Source organism: Colias philodice, chromosome 19, assembly GCF_061535455.1.
Source record: "Colias philodice isolate Cphi_HAF_F1 chromosome 19, ilColPhil1 Martin Lab GWU primary, whole genome shotgun sequence".
Classification (NCBI taxonomy): Eukaryota; Metazoa; Arthropoda; class Insecta; order Lepidoptera; family Pieridae; genus Colias; species Colias philodice.
Window position 1 is genome coordinate 4,215,320 of NC_143104.1, and position 20,740 is coordinate 4,236,059.

Sequence of the window (20,740 nt, forward strand, 5' to 3'; positions counted from 1 at the left end):
AGCCCGCCGGCAAGGTGCCGGGGGGCGCCCATCAGCCAGCGGCGAGGAAGCGGTCGTGTCCTAGGAGACTAGGTCACGTGGTAGGCCTCTTATGTCCGGCGGTCTCCGATGGTATGGCGCGATGCCCTGCAAATGCTGGGATCGTGCTCCATCGGCGCGCGCGAACATAGAGGAGCTCAGGCGACGAACGAAGTCGTCCAGGCTCTCCATGCGCAGGTCCCTGGAGATGACCTGATTCCGTACGAAGCGTGGTGCTCCGGAGATGGTACGGAGCGCTAGCGACTGCTGCGCTCGCAGCGACTTGCGGTCCGTCTCGTTGGTCAGCGCGAACCACGCAGGGGCCGCATAGGTGAGTCGCGTGCGAACGTAGGCCTTGTAAATGCACAGCTTCGTACGGAGAGGCAGGTGAGACGCCAGCATGGGGCGGAGAATGTTCCGCACGGCGCGCACTACTTCACAATTTAAAACCTACTTCTAATATTAACCTTAAGTTTCCAAAGATTAGCGCGTTTGAACAAACAACTCTTTCTTTTTACTTATTATATATTTTAGATAAATTGTATTACGCACCTTTTGACGTTTTTTTCGTGGCGAATTTATTTCCTTAGATGTACTGGCTACTGGCTCCATTATACGTAATAACAAATAAAATTAACGCAACAATTAAAGTAACAACAATAAAAAAGTGATAACGAAACAATAACAAAATTAACAATAACAACCAGATCCGCGATATATGCAAAGCAATGAAACAAACTCGTACGCATTCGAAACTCGAATGATGCGTTTATTTCAAAATGGCGTCCCGATAGTTCACAATCCCTGCGACGGACGCGTTCCGGTACCAAGATACACAAACGATAGCGCTTTGCGTCGTTAAAATATGATCCGACTAAATTAAATAGGTTGTTACTTTCATATAACCCGTCTATATTTCATGTCGATTGAATATGGTCAATTTATTATTATCTCGCAGTATAAAATGTTTACTTAGTAAAAGATGTTTGTTTACATAATTTATAGCTTCTCGTGACGGGTACTTTACCTGACAGCAATTCTAACCACTCATTTAAATACCTTCACTATATGTAATTTCACTAAACAACAATATTTATAGCACACGGAAGATTCTCTTGCTTTAATTATTATCTTTAAGAGATTAACAGAACGTAAAATCTACTATTATAGAAGTGTGCTTAGAAAAAACAAATAAGAAAATATTGAAATTATAATTCACTCTATTACATCTCTAGAACAAATTCAGTCGAATTGGAGATTCAGCAGTTCATATCGTATAATTAAATCGATAGAAACGGTCGAAATTTAATAAAAAGTATCAATACGGTACTAATGAGATGGATAATATTGTTTTTATTTCCTAATTTTTACTAAAAATTTGTCAAAGTAACTCAAGTATAAAATCTAATTATACGATCGTCTGCCGACAGATAAAAAACAATATCAATAAAAAAGATTTATTAGTAATTTAAGATACGTAAATATATTTTAAATATAATCGAGATTTGGACTAGACAAACCACATTCTCTATCTACAGATATGTAATCCATGATAAACACTATAATTATTTGAAATCTAATTTCCGTGTCGGATAAGTGATGTGCTTTTCACATATATTTTCATTACCGCTTTCAATTTATTACAAAACATCTATAGAATGACATGTTGTACACTAATCATTTGTAGAATGAACAAAACCTCTAATTATGAAAACTTTATTGTCGAGTTCAAAAAGTCTTATGGTGGCACGTTATTACGATTTAAGATTATCTAGGTTTTTAAATGGGAATAATAAATGATTTTATCCAATTATGCACGCTCATAACCATCAATCACAACTAATTGCGCAAACTACGCTTTGAAGTTATAACTCACACACTAGCAATGTTTGTACTGTACCGCTTGTGTGTACCAAACGAAAATAATTCTCCTTCTAATGACGTTTTACTTTTATGCATCCGGGAAATTAAACTAAAATTTGTTCGGTTCACGTATTAAATTTAGCCATGTCGTGTGGAATGTACCCAGTATTACGTGGTCGACTAAATTAATGTTGATAAGTATATGAAATTGGGAATCGTGATTAAAATTTCGACTTAGCGATTGTAAAACTTCGAAATCTGAATGATTACAAAACGTCAACTATCAAAATAAAAATCGTATACAACTTGAGGTATTTTAGTTTTGCGATTTTGAAAATATATGCGTTTATGTATGTGATAAGACCAAACACCGTGTTCCTTAGTAACCATTCTAACTGGACAGTGATTCAATAACTCACAATAATCGTACTAATATTTATTAACAAAAATTAATTTGAGCACTGAATGTCTAATAGTAAATATTACATTAAATATTTTTTAAACATTTTATACTATAATATATTATGGGTAAACTAATCGATGCCCTGAAGGACAAATGAATTAGAAGCGAAATATAACAGTAAACACTCACGAACTATGAAACAGGTTTATAGGTAAATAACCACGACAGTTACTTTAGATATCTCATAACAATATCACAATTTTCAATAATATACAAAAGGACGTAGGGAATATTTTAGATAACATCGTTAAACAGGTTAAGCATAAAGTAATAGCAAATACGTGAATACGCGTTAACATTTTTTAATTTTCTATTTACACACAATTTGATCACGTTACAATGCGAATTTAAACAGGACGAAGGTTATAAAAGATGAAGACGTTCAACAAATAATAACCTCTATTAAAAAATTCCAGAACATTCACCTAAAAGAACGTCTATATTCAATTTATACATTCGCTTCCGAACTCGCATCCTCACTTTATATTACTCATACCTACATTTTCTCACCGAAAGCTTCAACTCAACAAAGGGAAATAATGTACATAAGGCCATATCATATTTACTGTACACGTATAACGATTAGATGATTAATTAGATAAATAATGTTCGATTTAATATTACGTTTTAAGGATAAGGTAATGCGTTTGTATTAACGACAGTTTGGTCCATAAACAGATTAGTAGATAAATCGAGTGTGTCCATCCGAACGTTTAGGTGTCCAGCAAAATCTTCAAATAAAGTCTATGAAACTCGTATTTAAATTTTATTTGGATAACAATATTACGTTAGCTTGAATGATTTATTCGAAGAAACGGGTAAATATCTACACGAATAACTGCATTAAACGTTCCACATATGTCATTCTCTATAGCGAAAAATGTTCGATGGAGTCTTTCGCTGGATCCCTAAAGATCGATGGACGAAGCGCCCGGCCGCCTACGGTCAGTCTTTTTCGCTAATTTTTACGAGTTTGTGCAAAATATTTCTACTAGTCGCGTCAACTAAACACCGTAAATTTATTTACAAAAACCCGCCTCGAGAACGAGACGGCGTCGAACGAAACGATGAGCACTGACCGGGAAGGGCCGGCGCGCCGAATGCCGCTTGGATCTCGAGCGTTCGTTATCGTCCATTAATTAAACCACGTTTAAACGTACGTATTTAGTACTATCGTTAACTTATCACAACCGGTATTTCCAGTCGCAATTTGGAAGATCTGATCCCGATCGATCGACTAACACTAGATCACATCTTACAAAGTTCACGAGGGGCCTTGACTTCCCGCCGGCGCTTCAGCTCGCATCTCGGACTTTAGTTTGACGAACTCGCGGGCCACTTCGTCGCTGTGCCTCTGAGACAGAATCCTCAATATCGTCCAACCCGTTTCGTCCATTTTGACTCTCGTGCCGAGTGGAAGCCAACACGCGCAGGATCCCTAGGGACAAGACCCACAGTTAGACCCTGGAGCTCGAATGAAGCGGGAACACCAATCTCCGACAGCGGAGGCACATTGAAGGAAGGATATATAGAACGACACAGACAGCCGCTAAATACATTCTACCAAGAGGTATCAAAAAGCCGCACTATGAAAGTAATGCATCGTCATCGAAGGAACATCGAAGGAAGGCAAACTGAACGGGAGAACAAAGATAACTGCTAAATAATACCATATCTACTGACAGGTTGCGCATTCATACAGAAGAGGTACTCTCCACAGAAATAACTAAAAACATAGATACAGTTTAACATTTCGGTGACATGTTGCACTTACAGAGTCAGTCATATTGTTTGGCCGACACTGATCCGGAATGCGTGTTACCAATCGGTTAATATTTTCGGTCTTCTAGTAACAAAAGAATTAGTTGATTATATTGTTCGTAAATGATTATAATGGATGGTACATACAAACTTGAACTTGGTTTTTTATAAGTATCTTTGTCGAGAGACATTTTTCGATACACCCTGTGTTAGATAACTAATTTACAGCCAATCATTAATTAATATTATAAATAGTTTCATAACACACAGTAATTTTGACAATTCGCTCATAAAATTGCTATAACGAAAAGCGGACATTCTTTTGAAAAATGTTTAATGGACTTAATCAATTAATGCAACTATATCAAATAAATTATTGAAATGTATTGAGCAAATATAAAGTGAACTCTACATTGAACTCAACTATTGGATGAATTGAAAAATCTAATGAATTAATGATTTCTGAAACTGTTGATAACAAGAATTTGTAATGATACATAAATCCTACCCAAAACTTAAATCAACTATCATAATATGATCACATTAAGGCTGCGTTTCCACCAGACGGATGTGTTTGTAAGGAACCAATAGTATCGTTTCGCTAAATGATTGGTTCTTTACAAACACATCCCTCGTACGCATCTTCGCACATCTCTGGTGGAAAAGCACCCTAATTCCTGACACTATACAGCTTTATGCTATAAAGTGTCAGGAAGTGAAGCTAGCACATAGCAGAAAGTGAAGTTACTGTATGTCCGCTTTTCCAAAGTTTGTATGCACCTATATAACTAGGGCAAGAAGCTTATATCTAATACACTGGAGATTTCAGTATGAACATTAACTTGTAACAAGAAAATATGACCTTGAATGACGCCTGTATGTTTTTTTATCCCTTTCACACACACTTGGCAAGTTAGGTGTGAACATACAGGCGTCATTCAAGGTCATATTTTCTTGTTACAAGTTAATGTTCATACTGAAATCTCCAGTGTTTTAGTTATAAGCTTCTTGCACCTATATAACTGGGGGTAACTACGCGGTGGGTTACACGCACCTGCTCGGCGATGTCGGCGAGGCGCATGACGGCGACGCCGACGAGGCGGTCCTCGCGCGCGAAGCAGTAGTCGCGCACACACACGTGCAGCTCGAACAGCTCTAGCTGCTCCGTTGCGCTCACCATGCTGCGGATTTGTATGGGAGTGTTCTAGATTGTTCTCGAATATTCCAATAATGAACAACTTTTGTGGATTGTGCTCACTTGTTTGTTAAACCGTAACACAAGTATTTTATACTTATCGCGAGCACCAGTCTCTCACAAATGTTAGTTAAAAGATATAATATAGATTAACAATGTATGTGTAACAATGGTATACCATTTTGTGATGAGAAAAAAAAATTACTTGTGTGTGAGGAATATTTGTATGGAGATGTTCTAGAACGTTCTCCAATGAAATTTTGAATATGTACAAGTTATTCTGGAATGTTCCCGAATAATGTAATAATGAAAAGTTCCAGTTTGTCTATTGCGCTCAACATAATATACCTATATATTTTGGAAATTTGATACTTTACATTACGTTGGATAATATGAAAAATTTAAGGACGATTATAATTATATAAAAACTTACAAATGAAACGTCTCATTGAACTTTGGACTCCAATTATTGCTTTTCGATTTGGTCGCGAATTTCCTCTTCTTATCAGCGAGGTGTGGCCCGATGAGGTTCACTTCGATAAATGGCCGGAACATACCGCTCGCTATCACCCATTTTAGATCGTTTGCTGCCACAACTATAAAATATAATATTATATTAGAATTTAAACACAAAAGAAGAATTTTATAATTAAGTTATTAGAAAAAAAAGAAAATATACTCAAAAAGAATTTTTGGAAGAGTTGATGGCAGGAAGGAAAAGAGAGTTAAAAATGTTTACGACAGTAGTAGATATTATTTCACAAAATCAAGTTGTGGAAATTGTTTTCTGTACAATGAAAGAGCAAAATTGAAATACATACGATCAAATAAAACAATATTATTGAATATTTTGAATCGTAAAAAATAAGGTAGTAAATATTAGGAGACTGAAGATATGGGATCAGATAGAGCAATTATGCCAGAAATGTTTCTTTTTTTAATAAATTATAAATTTCTTACCCTTAACAGTAATCTTATGTTCGCCAGTACCAGGGTGCGTGAACAGATCCACTTGAAGCGATATTTCTCCCACACTGCCCTCCTCCGCCACTGCAGCATCTTAACATTTCATTCGAGTCAATGTAATAAAGATAATTGTGTGTATATTGTCTGTACATAGTGGTATGTGAATGTGAAGTTAATTGCAACATTTTCAATTAAAAGTGGTAAAGCTATGCTCTTTACGAAGATATGGTAATGACAGCATTTTTAGGGGAAGGTGTGTGTTCAACAGTAGTTATTTTATGAGTAGATAGACAGTTAGAAAATAATGTGTCAATAAAATATTAGAGAAAATTAGCAATTGTACCTTCCTCTACAACACTAGTAGGTACATTTAAAATAAAATAAAAGTAATTTATTAAGACCTAAGACCTCCACATTTCGACAATTCGATAGGAATCGTAATCGAAAAAAAGGTAAGTAACTAGACTTTAGTTTAGTTATTAAGTATAATTTTATTTTGTTGTTATTATAATGCACCTTGATTCTGCTGACTCGAAGTACTGTTTTAGTGTATTCAGTACCGATTCCAACAATTTCAATGTATGTGGTTCGTAACCACTCTTTTTGACTGAAATAAACTTTTTTCCATAGACACACACCTTGATTCTGCTGACTCGTAACAAAGGTCCTTATAAGCGTATCCGTGGTCTGTGTGTAGAGGCTGAGAGCATATCGCAGTGACTGTAACTCGGGACTCTTCTCTAGGAACGTCTTCTTGAGTCCGTTTCCTCCCGCGTGGAAGTATTGCTTGATGGTGTCTAATGCCGCGTCTAAAACTGCGCATTGCTTTGGCGTGAGACTCTTCTCTGCTGAGAGATGCTGTGGAAATAAGGTTAGGTTAAGTGGTAATATTAAGGGTAGGGCTTCTAAAATGTATGTTTTCAAATACAATATTAGTAGCGTTTAGAACGACTAAACTGTTCTATGACAATGGATGGGATCCGCACAAAGCAAATGTGAAACTATTGCTGCGTAAAGCAGCTTTGTCTGTGTGGAAGTGAATTAGCGGAGCATTAAGGGCGTGTGTTGCCATTTTCCTCGCTCTGTGTCAACCCGCATAATACACGCGTTTACTATCTACATATTAAGAAAAAAAAAGTTTTTATTACTTACCATCCATAATTTTTGAAATTTATACTTCCTAGTTTTTTTTATTTTTCGCGGATAATAAAATGGAATAGTAACATTTAAAGTATACTTATACTTTACGATTTCAACAAAATTCATATTAGGAATTAAAATGTCTATTTCAAAACGGAATTTCAGTTACCATCATTCCAATTAAATTCACTATATACTCGAATTTGATACTTAGTTAAATTATAGCATCCAAATGATTTATAATTACAAACAATAACCAACTTTTTACAAATTTTTAAAGAACAGAAAAAATTCCATCACGAGGCGGGATTCGAACCCGTTTCTTTGCCATTCCGGGGCTACGCCTTGACCTCTTTATCGTAAATCTCTATATCGTAAATCTTTAAATTCACACTTTAAACGTCTGTATATTATGGTGTGAATTTAAAAATTTACGGTTGTAATTAACAAACAAACATACCTCTTTAGATATATCCATAACCCCGGACAGAGCGTGCTTGACGTCCTGTTTGCCAACTGTACTCTTGAACAGTTGCGTCATATCTTCGATCTTAGCGTTCGCTGCCAAGTTCTTGGCGTTGTTCGTCAGATTCTTCAACATCATCTGTTGGATTGATGCAATGTTGTTTGTGAGCTGATTTATTTGTTTTATTTCATATCAATGTATGTTATGTTGACGTGATTTGTGAATCACTCTGTGATATCGTGTTCGGTGTGTTATTTTTTGTAGAGACGTAAAATGGTGTTGGATTGTGGTGATTTCATAAATAAGAGCACATAGGAGAATTTAAATATGTAATTTGGAAATAAAGAATTAAGTTGCCTTATTTCTTTTTCATTCGTTTAAATATTATAATCAATGAAAAAATAATAGTTTATTTTTTTAATCTTGGAATTTCGAAAATAATTTTGGGTGTCTTTACGTTCATAATACAAAAATGGAAAGATTTTATTAGGTATGATAATAATTGATAGTTATATTACCGTCTTATCTGTCATTGGTGGAAGAACGACCGTTTTCTCTAGAATCTTCATAACTATCTTCCATAATTCCTTCAGCAACCGCTTTAGTACTGTCTTTTCACAGGATTCGGCATACATTGTCAACGAACCGTCCTGAAAATTTTAAAAATATTGTTTAAGCAGTTGCCTTGGCTTGAATATGCGATTCAGAAATAAAAATTCAAAACATAAATATGACCCCTTGCTAGTTTCGATAACTCCTATAGTTGATTGGTAGAGCCTTTAAAATAAAAAGCTGCCTCTCAGCAAAGTTCTGCAGCTCCAATATGATACTTGCATTTGAGTAATTCTAATCACTTTCCACCTGACATCTCTTCCCATATAACCTACCATTTAACCCATTGAGCCCCGAACGGCCCGATCGGTCCACGACACAATAGATTTTCTATTGTGTCTGTGATTCCGGGGCCTGAGTTATTAAAATGAAAACAAAGACCTTACCACACCAATATGACCAAATCCATCAGCAGTCGAGTTCCATTTTGATGTACTCTCTGCAAAAAGAAAACAAGAACAACAAAAAAGTCTTACCAATATATCCATAAGCGGTCGCAGAACTTCATCCGCTTCATGATGTGCGGGTGGTTGTGGTTGTCCCGGCGCCGCTCCACCGCCAACCTTCTGCAGTAGCTCACCCAGCTCTTTGACACTCGCCGTGATGCGGGTTTCTAGGCTGTGGATTATTTAAAGGTTTGAATTATACAAAGAAAAAATATAAATAATTTTTATTGGAAATTTCAATTATTGGTAATGAACCAACTGAAATGTCAGTTTTCAGATTAACGAGGAATGATTGCTTATTTGTATTACTTCGCTTTTTCAGACGAAGGAGGAATCATTATAAATAAAAATAATATATATAATTACTTATATATATAATAAAAATAATATATAAAATAAAAAAATGTTGTGTGGTTTTATGAAATCACGGTAAAAGTGAAACTGTTCGAACGGTTCCGAACACTGCTTTGTGTAGCGCATGTCGCGTGACGGCTATACCTACTCGGCAGCCGCGATACACGCGACATGCGCTACACAGATCAAAAAGTTTGAGACGATGTAATAAAAGTTTCACTTTAATAAATATACATATGACATGGCACAATGTTTGATACCACTATTATCTGAAACTTTTTGAGTTATTTTTTATATTTGAAATGTGAGATCTTTTTTTCATTTCTGGGACAGATATTAGGGGTTTCAACAAAAAGTGTTTTCTGGTAACGTTTATAATTCATCATAAATAAATACCCTACCTGTTAGCGAACATAGAGGCCAGTTCATCCAGCGTGCTGTTGAGGCTCTGCTGCAGATCGTTCAGAATGTCTGCCGCGTCCCGCTCCAGCTTGTTGCCGCCCATCGCTTCGAACATCTTCTCTAATTGTACGCGGAGTTGTTGTATGTTATTCATTAAGATGCACGCCTGTGATATTGGATGTGGTTTGGTTTTAATTTATTTATTTATTTACATTCACATTTCATAAACAGATATTAAATAAGTTTTAATGTAAGCGACGCCTAGGATGTTTTATTTGATAATATTTCATGAGGTGGATCGCCCAAAATTTGTGGAGATAGTCGAATCAACGAAAGTCTCTTCCGTCTTAAAAAGTTTTACTATACTATTAAAATTATTATAATTTTTCAAACAATATACATAATATACTGATTTTTGATCGTGTATGTGTAAATTATTATTTTTCACTATTTTAACGATTCAAAAGCACTCCTAAACGAAGTCTACTTGAATAAATACGTTTGGGATTCAAGTACTACCTATACAGTATTTATTTTTATAAGTTTCAAAAGTTTCGCCAATTATTAATATTCTAGTAGTTCAAACATTTTTTTTTAATTAAGTACACGCATTTACTATTCTTGACTTGGTTTCATATAATCAATACCTATTCCCACTATTTTATTTTAAATCCACTCACCACTCTTTCTTCCTTCAGATGCTCCGGGAACTCCTTCTTCACGATATCAGCGTACGCGACAAGCACTTTCACGATGGTCTTAGCAAATCTCTTCATATATCGCTTCCATATCTCAGGATCTGGACACTCCAGTTTGGAGACCACGTCGAAACATTGGGTTAGTTGGGTGAATACGTCCACTACTGAGTTGCTGAATAGCGCGTGTTCGCTTGATTTTTGGAACTGTTGAAGGGATTATTTTATTATAAAACATAATAAAAATCATTATATAAAGAAGCTTTGTTTTCTTTGGTCAGTTGTTACGTGGAAATGACTTTAATTTCAGAAATGACGATAACGAAAGATAAAAGGTTATGTAACCTGTTAGCAGGTGAACAACGTAATACGTCGAGTCAGATAATAAAATACTACTTATATTAGTGTTTATTAATAGTTAATACATTATTTTTATAATTTAGATCAACTACATACTTGTTTCTTGTGAGTTCTCCAAATCATTAGAAATATTATACTTAGTAATGATGTTTAACTATTACTAACACAAAATAAATAAAATTGAAAAAAATCTTGAAACAATCAATACCTACTCCAAACAGATTTACCCGTAAATGGTAACCATATGATCCAGATAAATCATCAAAAATTACACAACAATTCATACTAACCCCATCACGTTTATCTCTATTAAAAGCTCCGTTTAGATATTCCAACGAAACATCATCATTCTCGTTGAGCCACTGCATCACGAAGGGTTCGAACCACGCTGGGTACTCAGGTACCGCGCCGCAGTATGGAGGCACGTCTTTCACGTAGTTTGTGTGCAGCCATTTCACCTGTTTGAAGGAAAATATGTATTTATTTTATTTTATTCGTTATTTTCTAGTAATGTCTAGTAATGTAAAAATATTTTCATGCATATTCCGTTCGGTAACTGCTTGATATTAGAACGATATTTAAAAAAAATCCGCTCTATGAGAGAGAGAGTAAAGTCCCATGTCCCCTAGTGGGGTAAGGGGCAGATGCATTATACATCTGTTTCACTGATCGATTTTCTTTAGGGACAAGTAGGTGATCAGCCTTCTGTGTCCTACCAGACCGAGACATTTCTTTTTTCTTCGTCTCCACCGGGAATCGAACCCAGGACCCCTCTGTGCTACGCTCACGCGTCAACCACTGTACCAAGGAGGCGGTCGACTCTATGAATAACTATTATTTAATTACAAAGAGTTTGGGCTACCGAATTAGATTTTATAATTATTGATACAATAGCTTACCGTCGATCTATGATTTTCTATAATAACAGTGTATTGTCATCTACCTTCACAATTGTTAAATCCGAATATCCCTATACTTAGTTACTAGTTTACGTAATTTGTTCAGTAACAATATAGAAACATACCTTGAAATGTAAATTCATGTATGCGGACGACTTGCAAAGTCTATGCTGTTCGTGTTCTTCTAAAGCGTACTTCATGTCCACTGCAAAAAGCGACCACATTGTCGCTGCTGATAACTGAAAATACAAAGAAAGGTATTTCATATTAACTGTATTCTATGTTTATTATTTGCATCTTTCGTATGTTTTTCACTTTTATACTAAGAAATGACTATGATAAAGAATTTTAATTATAAAGGTGTCGCAAAGGACGTTAAACAAAATATATGAATTTCAGGTTTTTATGCTAAAAAAACAATATTGTGTAGACTATGCATAGGCGTTAGTGTTAATTCTCCAGAGTAAAAAAATCACCAACGCCTAATCAAGGCCACGTCATCTTATCGACACATTTATTAATTACATCTTCTCATAGTTAAATATTCAGCAAAAAATATTAAAAAATATCTTATTACCTGACCAATATTCAATTCTTGTGGGAACTGATTCAAAACAGGCGCATAACTATTTCTATCCTCTTCTATCACAGATACTATAAGAGCAATGAGCTTGTGCCAAAAATCAACTGAATCCAATTGAGGTCCGTGGTCCGATGGATCCCTTTTAGCTTCGTTCGGGTCTACCTGAAAATATATGGATTTTTCTTTATGTTTCATAAAACATTAACTTAATTAATTGATACAGTGGTTAACACTAATTTACTTGGAAATAAATTTTATTTCATTTACCGCCAGAACAAACGTCAAATGTTATGTAATTCAAATTTCGAATGCTTAGCTTTTTTCTATGTTATGACAAATGAGCATAGACAATATATTGCCAGTTCAAGAAGGTTGAATAAAAGAAAAAAAAGACAAATACATTTAAACACTTACCTGGAATTCTCTATTGTAAAGTTCGTAGCAGTTTTCGAATAGAAATTGATACGTTGATCTTAGACACGCCTTTACACAGTCTTTGACTACGGTGCTAGCTCGAGGCGGACTGCTAAGTTCTTGTACCTAACAATTTATATTATTTTAAAATCATTAAGCGTCAAATAAATAAAAATGAGATAATTTTTATTTTTTTAATTTGGTAACAACTACACGTAAAATTAAATTATAGTCTAGAGTCAAGTCTAGCACTTATCGCAAAATAATTAAAGCCATATAAATACAAACGATTTATTTGGTAAATATCTAAATATGGAATGGGAAATTTGGGCGAAAAGTATAGTTGTTTATTAATATAAACTTTGAGTTGATTTGTCTAGTAAGAATACGTTTAATTTCATTATTATATTTAGTTTTTTCTCCATCTCTTTGCATTATGTATCTCTCGCTCCAAACTTGACTAATATAAGCCGTAAACTCATAAGAAACTTACCTTCATCCTAAAGAAAGTGATACTCGTAAGAAGGTCGACTGTGGACTTGAGATCCATAAGTTTCTCCGCACTCGAAGCCGGGAAATTATTTCTGTACATTGAAAGGTCTATCCGAAGTGAGTTATGAAGTTGGTCGAGTAGTTTCACGAACTTTTCTTTCTGTTATCGAATTAAGAAAGGTGTGAGTGGATTATCGACGCAATAATTATAACAATGACTGAAAGGAAAAAGTAATTTGTTCAGTTAATGGAATGATTTGGTTCGACAAAGGAATGTTTTTCCGTGAAATCGTGAAGGGCAACTATTGACTATGCGTTTGACGTAGTAGAGTGATAATATTGTCATATTCTTTTGGAAATGCTTTGATTATTACATGTTTTGGTACAACTTTTCAATAATTAATCTAGTTTCCATATTATTTATGATTCTCTAAAGGGTGAATACTAGTCTAATGCCTAGTTTCGGATCAATATCATAAATATTTAAACCGCTTTGAGTGGAAAGTCTCAAAGCTTTCATGAAAAATCGCGACGTGGTAATAATTATTTCTAACATACTGAGATTATATACATATTGATACTATCATTAAAATATTGTTAAAACCATTAACTATTTTCGTATTTTTGAAGTGAAACTTCTTTTATCAGGGATTGGAAAAAAATTTAGTGTAACATGTTTTCGTTACGCGTGACATTTTTCCGTTACGCGCCATCTTTTTCTTATCCCTACCACGCGTGATTCGACGTATTTCTGTAAAGTTACATATAGTAAATTATTTTTTGAAAAATAAGGTCATAAAAAAGTTGCACTTCTTACGTGTGTACACTAGTACCTACACGCACACATTTTTCAATGAAATTGATAACATTTTATACAATTAACCTGACATAATGAAGCATCATAACATACCCATAACCTTACCCATAACAGAACTTATTCATAACAACGTATATGTCAAAATATGTGGCGTGTTGAATTTATGATGACGTCATAATTATACTTCCACCATTTTGTTTCTTTTCGGGTGGCGTGTCGTTAAAATCGGTCACTCATCGCGTAAAATCGATAGAATCAACAATATTTTATTCAAACAAAAACTCTATACGTTGTCGTAACTATGAAAAGAAAATGTTACATCGTATTTTGTGTTAAAACGACACAGAGTTTGCCCAATTTCAGTTTTATTGCTACTATTTTTAGTGTGTCTTAATTTATAAAACTAATCTGTAGTCCATTTAGGTATATTAAGGGTATATTAAGCTGAAATAAAACACAGGTAATATATTTAATCTATTCAGAGTCCAATTGAAATTAATTATCAGCATGGCCGATATTTCATCATGGTCTGAAATACGCAGTGAAATTGCTTAAATTAAATGGGTTATTGCCCAGAGTCAAGGAAAAGGTAATTAGCCGTTTTATCTTTGGGTTGGTTTAGCGATAGGCCTATAATGCCCGCTAGAAACTCATATTTTATTTTATGTATACTTGAGCATTGGCAAAGCTAAGGTCTGTTCTTGTGAAAATCTTGAAATAACTTGGGTAATGAAAGGGAAAGGGTAGACTGTTATTTAATATAATTAATCATTCGTATTGCGAATTTTATTACATTTTGTGCCTCCTTTCATTATGAAATTAATATTGAACAACGTCTTGTTTAATTAACTTTTGAATATACATAGCGACTAAATATGTTTAATGTTTAATTTATTGTAATTACGTTGTTAATTATAATTAATGATCAAGAGAATTTTGGATAAGCAGTAAAGTGCCTAAGAAATTACAAATATCACAAAAATTAATTATTGAAACATTTTCAAAATTAGTTAAATATTTCACACACTTAAGTGCGTAATTATATAAAATTCATTCTTCATTAGGGTACAAACTCTTATTTCCAGCTTATTCATTCACTTATAATTTAGACTTACTCCAAAGTTAGAAGCGGCGAAACGATCAGACGCAGACACAGCGGACGAAGCCGTAGTATGCGCATAGTATGCGTTGATGTTGGCTAATAGAGTTGACATGACAGCTGGAACTCCCGCGCATAAGTACTTTGTTGATAAACAGTGGAAATGCCTGGAAAAGATGAACGGTGTCAATATAATATGATACAACAGATATAGGAACAAGAACAAACGAAAAATAGATTTAGTATATACAAAATATTACAATACAGTTATATGTCGAGGTTTGTTTTATATGTAGATTAAAGGGTCTTAGACATTTTTGCTCTAGCGTTCCCATACATTAGAAAGTCACATAGCGGAATAATCAATATCACTAAAAATACTATTAACGCATGAATGTATTTAGGGTCATCATCATCGATTTCCCCATTTAAAAAAAGTGTCATCATTAACCAGCTAATTTCCATTACAAATTCAACTTACGTCATAGCCTGATAAATAGCTTCAATGCCGTATCTCATAGCGAATTCGTCAACAATCTCTTCAGGGTTCTCGTTGAAGTAGATCTTCCAAGCGTCATCACCTCGAGCCGCTGGTAGCGTGACCGCACCACCGTTCTCTTCGCAAAGGTAGTGGAACAGGTTCTCGTGGAGGCACGTGTACTGTGGAAGAAATAAGTAAATAAGTAACATGTAGTGTATGGTGAAGGTCGGTTTCTAGATTGTCAGACAGGTGTAAATTGACTTGAAATTGCTTTGCTTATAAAAAAAACTTTTCGAGTGAAAAATAATTAAAAAAATGTTTTTTGGTAGCAGTGCCAATGGTGACACCACGGTGAGGATCTCAAACTTCAAATCGAGAAGTCAGTCCAGGAATAAATTGATTTTCAATTTATCTGCTCATGCTGATAACATCACCGCTGCTACAACGGTAAAGAAAACACCGCGAGAAAATCGACACGTCGAAGATTAGAAAAGTTGGTATTCAAACGTTATTACAAAATGTCCATACCACTGCTAATACGAGGTCAGTCAGAAATATAAGTCGCCTTTATTAACATAATATCTCTTCACTGTTTTTTTATATTAAATTTAAAGTACTTTTAAAGGCCTTTTTATTATTATTTACACTATATACATTCAGTTTCTACCTTATCATTGCATTTAGACTTTCCAAGAGAATTTCAAGACCATTTCACGTAAGACATAGTATTCTAATGCTGTAACAGATATACAATGCAAACGTAAGTCCGAGCTTGAAACCAACTGCCCATTTATCATTCTATCTTAACAAAGATGTTTCTGGAACGGTCTGAAAGTGTCATGCCTTGTAGAATAAATGTAATTGCATTTACATTTTCAATTAACAGTCTCTTTGAACCGTTTGCGGTTTTGTATTTTTGAAAAACATAACGATAATTACTTTGTTTAATGTTCGAGATTTGTTTTTTTTTTATTTTGTTATATTTAAGTGTTTGAGTTGATACGTAGGTACGTACATACATAGTACGTACGTATTCTATTTGAAAATGAAACCATCAGTTTTTCTCATGTTTTTCTATTTGTGTACCCTCGTTCGAAATATGAAAGTGTGAAAACCATTGACGCATGACGTCATTCTGCGAAGGACCGTGAATGAAAAAAATAAATTGTGCGTCAATTTTTTTGTCTCATCAGTGCATTCACTTATTTTTAAAGCAATTTATACCTTGGAGATGAAGCCCTGCTTCTCAAAGCAGTAAACAGTAGTTAGTTCTACGTAAAGTTCGTTCTACGTATCGTAGTTGTGTTCTACGTAAAGAAAAGTTCGCGCCAAGAAAGAAACAAGAAAATTTATTCTTAATTGTAAACGCCCATTATCTTATGCACATAAAAGGAAAACATACAGAAAAAGTCGTAAAGGTTATAGGTATTATTATGTCCGCATATGAATTCGGACAAATTTCTAATAGTAATAATAATTTCACCATAAAATTGTTCTTCATTGAAAAAAACTAATTACCGTAGAATCTTCCACAACTAGTTTAGAACAAGAGAAAATTATAATGAAAAAAGTTGTAGAGTAAAAATCTGCGTAAAAAAAGTGTTCTTGTCATAACATTCAGGCGTTTTCAATTTGGTACCCCTAACAATAGAATTCATATGGGAAATCAGAGTGGACCGGGCATAAATTGATTTTCACTTAGTGGAGTGTTTACTGAAGGGTTTGAATTCGATGCTACCTGTCCTTTTTCGTTTGGGCTTGTTGTCATTACGCTTTAATCTGCGACAAGAATAAAATACTTACGTATATGATCATATGTTTGAATGTTTCAGTAAAAACTCAGTTTCTGTTACAAACGATTATAAGACCGAAAAACATTTCGTTTTGATATTATCATTACACATTTCAAACTCGTTATAGATTTTTATTATCATTGTAATTGAGTAGGGACGAAATTATTTTACAGTTGATCACATCATAATTATTTAGTTTAATTTTAACAGTGAATAACACATATTTAATACCCACATTTTTAATTGCTATTATAGTTCTAGCCTTGTACTTTTTACAAAGGTTACGGGATCGAATGGCTAAACTAATTTCATCAATAAAAAGCCTTTCACCAATCCACCAGCTTTTAATTTAATTCCCGTATTTCGCCAGCTTTACTTAGGCTGACCTAATTTTGTATAACGATATTAATGAAAATGGCGTTCACTCGCAAAATATATTCCTTTAGTTTCCATTTAATTCTTAGAAAATGATGACAAGAAGCCCGTGTAAGCCGCTAACAGTAATCTTTAAGTGTTGTCAACTAAATCCAATTTATAAAATTACGCATCGTTTACTCGCATTTTGTGTTAGCAATGTTATGTTTGAGGCCAATCAAATAAAACAAATGCGTAAAGAAGTAGGTGTAAAAATCAAACTACATTTTTTATAATATTGAAATACTCAGAGCTTATCCGAGTCACCTCGTTTTAGCAACACCTGCTGTGAATATTATTTTTTTAGTCACTGTATTCAGGATCAAAAATTTTAAATACACACAAATAAAAAAACGTGAATACTAAAGAGACTGTTATTAAAAAAATCACCAGTGCAATGTAAATACGGACAAGTCAATTGTTTTTTGATTTAAATTTACCCTATAAACCAAGAAGGAAGTAGACTGCTTTTTAAGGATAATTACTAAAATTTGAATATAGGACTAATAATTATGAACAAATTGAGCAAAAGTAATAAAAAATTCAAAGGAAAACGGGTCACCGAAAGCTATATAAAGTTAAGAATTACTCATTAAAGTGTTATACAAGGAACGGTTGCATCGTAGTCGTAAAATTGTCCTTATTTCACCGGTTTTGTAATTATACTAATCAGAGCATTGAATACAAATTCGCGTGATGATAATATTATAACCTTACTCGATAAATAGACTGCTTAAAACTGAAACAATTTTTCAAAACGAACCCGTTGTTCCTGAGATTAGCGTGTTAAACCAACCTACCAAATCAAGAAGTGGACTTTTCAGCTTTACAATATTCCGTAGCGACACCGCCAAAAAAGTTGCCATAAGCAAAAGACGCTGAACGATGTAAATTTATTTTCAATACCTATATTAACGTAAAAAGATCTTGTTAATAACGATTTACGAAACTGCCCAATCAATAATACAAAAATAATTACCAGAAATATTGTTTAAATATGCAACGTACATTCAATAAATAATCAACGCGTAATTAATACATGTTTGTTTAATTGGTGTCACGAGAATTACAAAGGATGACGAGCCCCTTTTATTTTCCACATAAATGAAAAACGTTCAATCGTTTATTGCAACAATTCATCTTTTCAAGTCATAAATGATCACCATTTTTCAATATAATATAACTTTTTTTCCAAACAATGGCATGTATGCTAAAAATGAAAATACGCTGCGTAAGGCTCTTTTGTTCTGGATTATAATGAAACTACCATTATCTTGTGGAAAAGGGAACTTGGAAATTGCGCCTGTGTTCTGATTAAAATTTTTGATGACCTGATTGGTGCATTCTGTGGGAATAAAAGTACGTGACGATTTTAAAGTTCAAAAGTGAAAGTTTTATTTTATTTGGATTTTCACATTTTGAGTGTCGTTTTGCAATAAGTGTTTTAGTACGACCTAACCGGAACTAGAATTAAAAACTACCAATTATCCAAACTGAGAAGAACATCCCGAGTCTTATTTAATTTATCAAATCTATGTAGTTTATGCATTTGATAATATTCAAGAACGTCTTTTCCCAGAAATAATTACGCAAGACTTATAAATCTTACCACATTTATACAGTAAATTCTATTTATTAAAATAAATATTAATAATTTTCCTTAATACGGCATGGGAAAAATATATAAACAAAATAATAAGAGCTTATTACTTGTTACTTGTTAAATAAAGATAAAGAAAAAGTAATTTTGTTCATTGTTATTTTCTCGAGCTCGGCTAATTAGCCAAATTTGTTGTTTATTTTTTTGAAATAATATTTTTTTAATATATATACCTAATTGTTTCTTTCGTTAGGCCTGTTTATATTTGACTAGATTTCCGCCCGCGGCTTCGCCCGCGTTTGCAAAGGAAAACCCGCATAGTTCCCGTTCCCGTGGGATTTCCGGGATAAAACCTATCCTATGTGTTAATACAAGTTACTCTCTTTATGAGTGCTAAATTTAATTGTAATCGGTTCAGTAGTATTTGCGTGAAAGAGTAACAAACACACACACATCCTCACAAACTTTCGCATTTATAATATTATTAGGATTGCGAAGGTTTATTTGGTCAGCCAATTTGTAATTTATTTTCATAATAATTGAAAAACAGCCTAAGCTTCTTTTCTCAGATTTATTCATTTCAATAATTCGATTAGGTGTTGCCTTACCAATTTACTTAGAAATTGGACTTTGAATTTGTTATAGGTCTCCAAATAATAGCGTACAATTTCTGTATTATTTATTATGTACTTAAAGAAAAGCGTGGTACATTGTCGAGTCGTTTATGTGAAATTGTAAGGAAAATTTAGAGAAAAACACTTTAGAGTTAATTTTAAGTAAAACACAAAAATATTTTTACGTACTTACATTACTACACGTATTCTTTTTATCATAGGAACCAGTAGTTATTAATATATTTTAGAGCATGCGCCATTTAATCCATCAGTCCTCGGAATCACAGACACAATAGAAAATCTATTGTGTCGCGCCCCGATCGGGGCTTACGGTGGTCAATGGGTTAAAGAAGATTTTGATAAACATGTGGTACTATTAACACTTTAGGTCCTTATTTATCATTCTGAAACGCAAGTGCCTTTATTTTGACCTTAATTTAATTAAAGCGACCTTTATAAATCAAGCTAAGATAAATTGCTTTAAACGTGTCACCCCTACCTTAGAATGAGGATATGCGACCAATTTGAATGTCCCCTAACTTAACGTATGGTCAAAGAATTAACGAGCCAACCCAAAAGTTCGTATATTCTCGGAAGGCTTTTATTCCCTCTACGCATTTGTTTTTTTAAGTAATTTTTGTAAGGGTACAAAGAAAGGATTAATGTGACGGATGATGATAATATTTTCATTACTAAAATGGAAAAATATTGCTTTATAATGAATTTTTCGGTCTTGTGAAATCAATATAAAAAGGTTGCTTATTAAAAATGTTTCATACACGTGCGGGTTTTT

At 33.9% G+C, this 20,740-nt stretch overlaps 1 protein-coding gene across 1 annotated transcript in view; it reads right to left on the bottom strand.

Annotated features, from left to right (window-relative positions):
* Nucleotides 1-1,043: 1,043 nt before the first annotated feature.
* The window catches only part of unc-13 (protein unc13 homolog), a 44,202-nt gene continuing 24,505 nt past the window's right edge, over nucleotides 1,044-20,740 (bottom strand). Inside the window, exons 11-28 of the mRNA XM_089707574.1 lie at nucleotides 15,527-15,705; nucleotides 15,062-15,212; nucleotides 13,131-13,289; nucleotides 12,638-12,763; nucleotides 12,218-12,385; nucleotides 11,766-11,879; nucleotides 11,032-11,199; nucleotides 10,367-10,588; nucleotides 9,686-9,852; nucleotides 8,961-9,102; nucleotides 8,391-8,522; nucleotides 7,867-8,010; nucleotides 6,905-7,124; nucleotides 6,261-6,359; nucleotides 5,734-5,896; nucleotides 5,160-5,286; nucleotides 4,119-4,187; nucleotides 1,044-3,782 (exon numbers count right to left, since the gene is read on the bottom strand). Coding sequence (XP_089563700.1) covers nucleotides 3,609-3,782; nucleotides 4,119-4,187; nucleotides 5,160-5,286; nucleotides 5,734-5,896; nucleotides 6,261-6,359; nucleotides 6,905-7,124; nucleotides 7,867-8,010; nucleotides 8,391-8,522; nucleotides 8,961-9,102; nucleotides 9,686-9,852; nucleotides 10,367-10,588; nucleotides 11,032-11,199; nucleotides 11,766-11,879; nucleotides 12,218-12,385; nucleotides 12,638-12,763; nucleotides 13,131-13,289; nucleotides 15,062-15,212; nucleotides 15,527-15,705 — 2,724 coding nt within the window. The 3' untranslated portion in view covers nucleotides 1,044-3,608. The remainder of the gene's footprint in view (nucleotides 3,783-4,118; nucleotides 4,188-5,159; nucleotides 5,287-5,733; nucleotides 5,897-6,260; nucleotides 6,360-6,904; nucleotides 7,125-7,866; nucleotides 8,011-8,390; nucleotides 8,523-8,960; nucleotides 9,103-9,685; nucleotides 9,853-10,366; nucleotides 10,589-11,031; nucleotides 11,200-11,765; nucleotides 11,880-12,217; nucleotides 12,386-12,637; nucleotides 12,764-13,130; nucleotides 13,290-15,061; nucleotides 15,213-15,526; nucleotides 15,706-20,740) is intronic.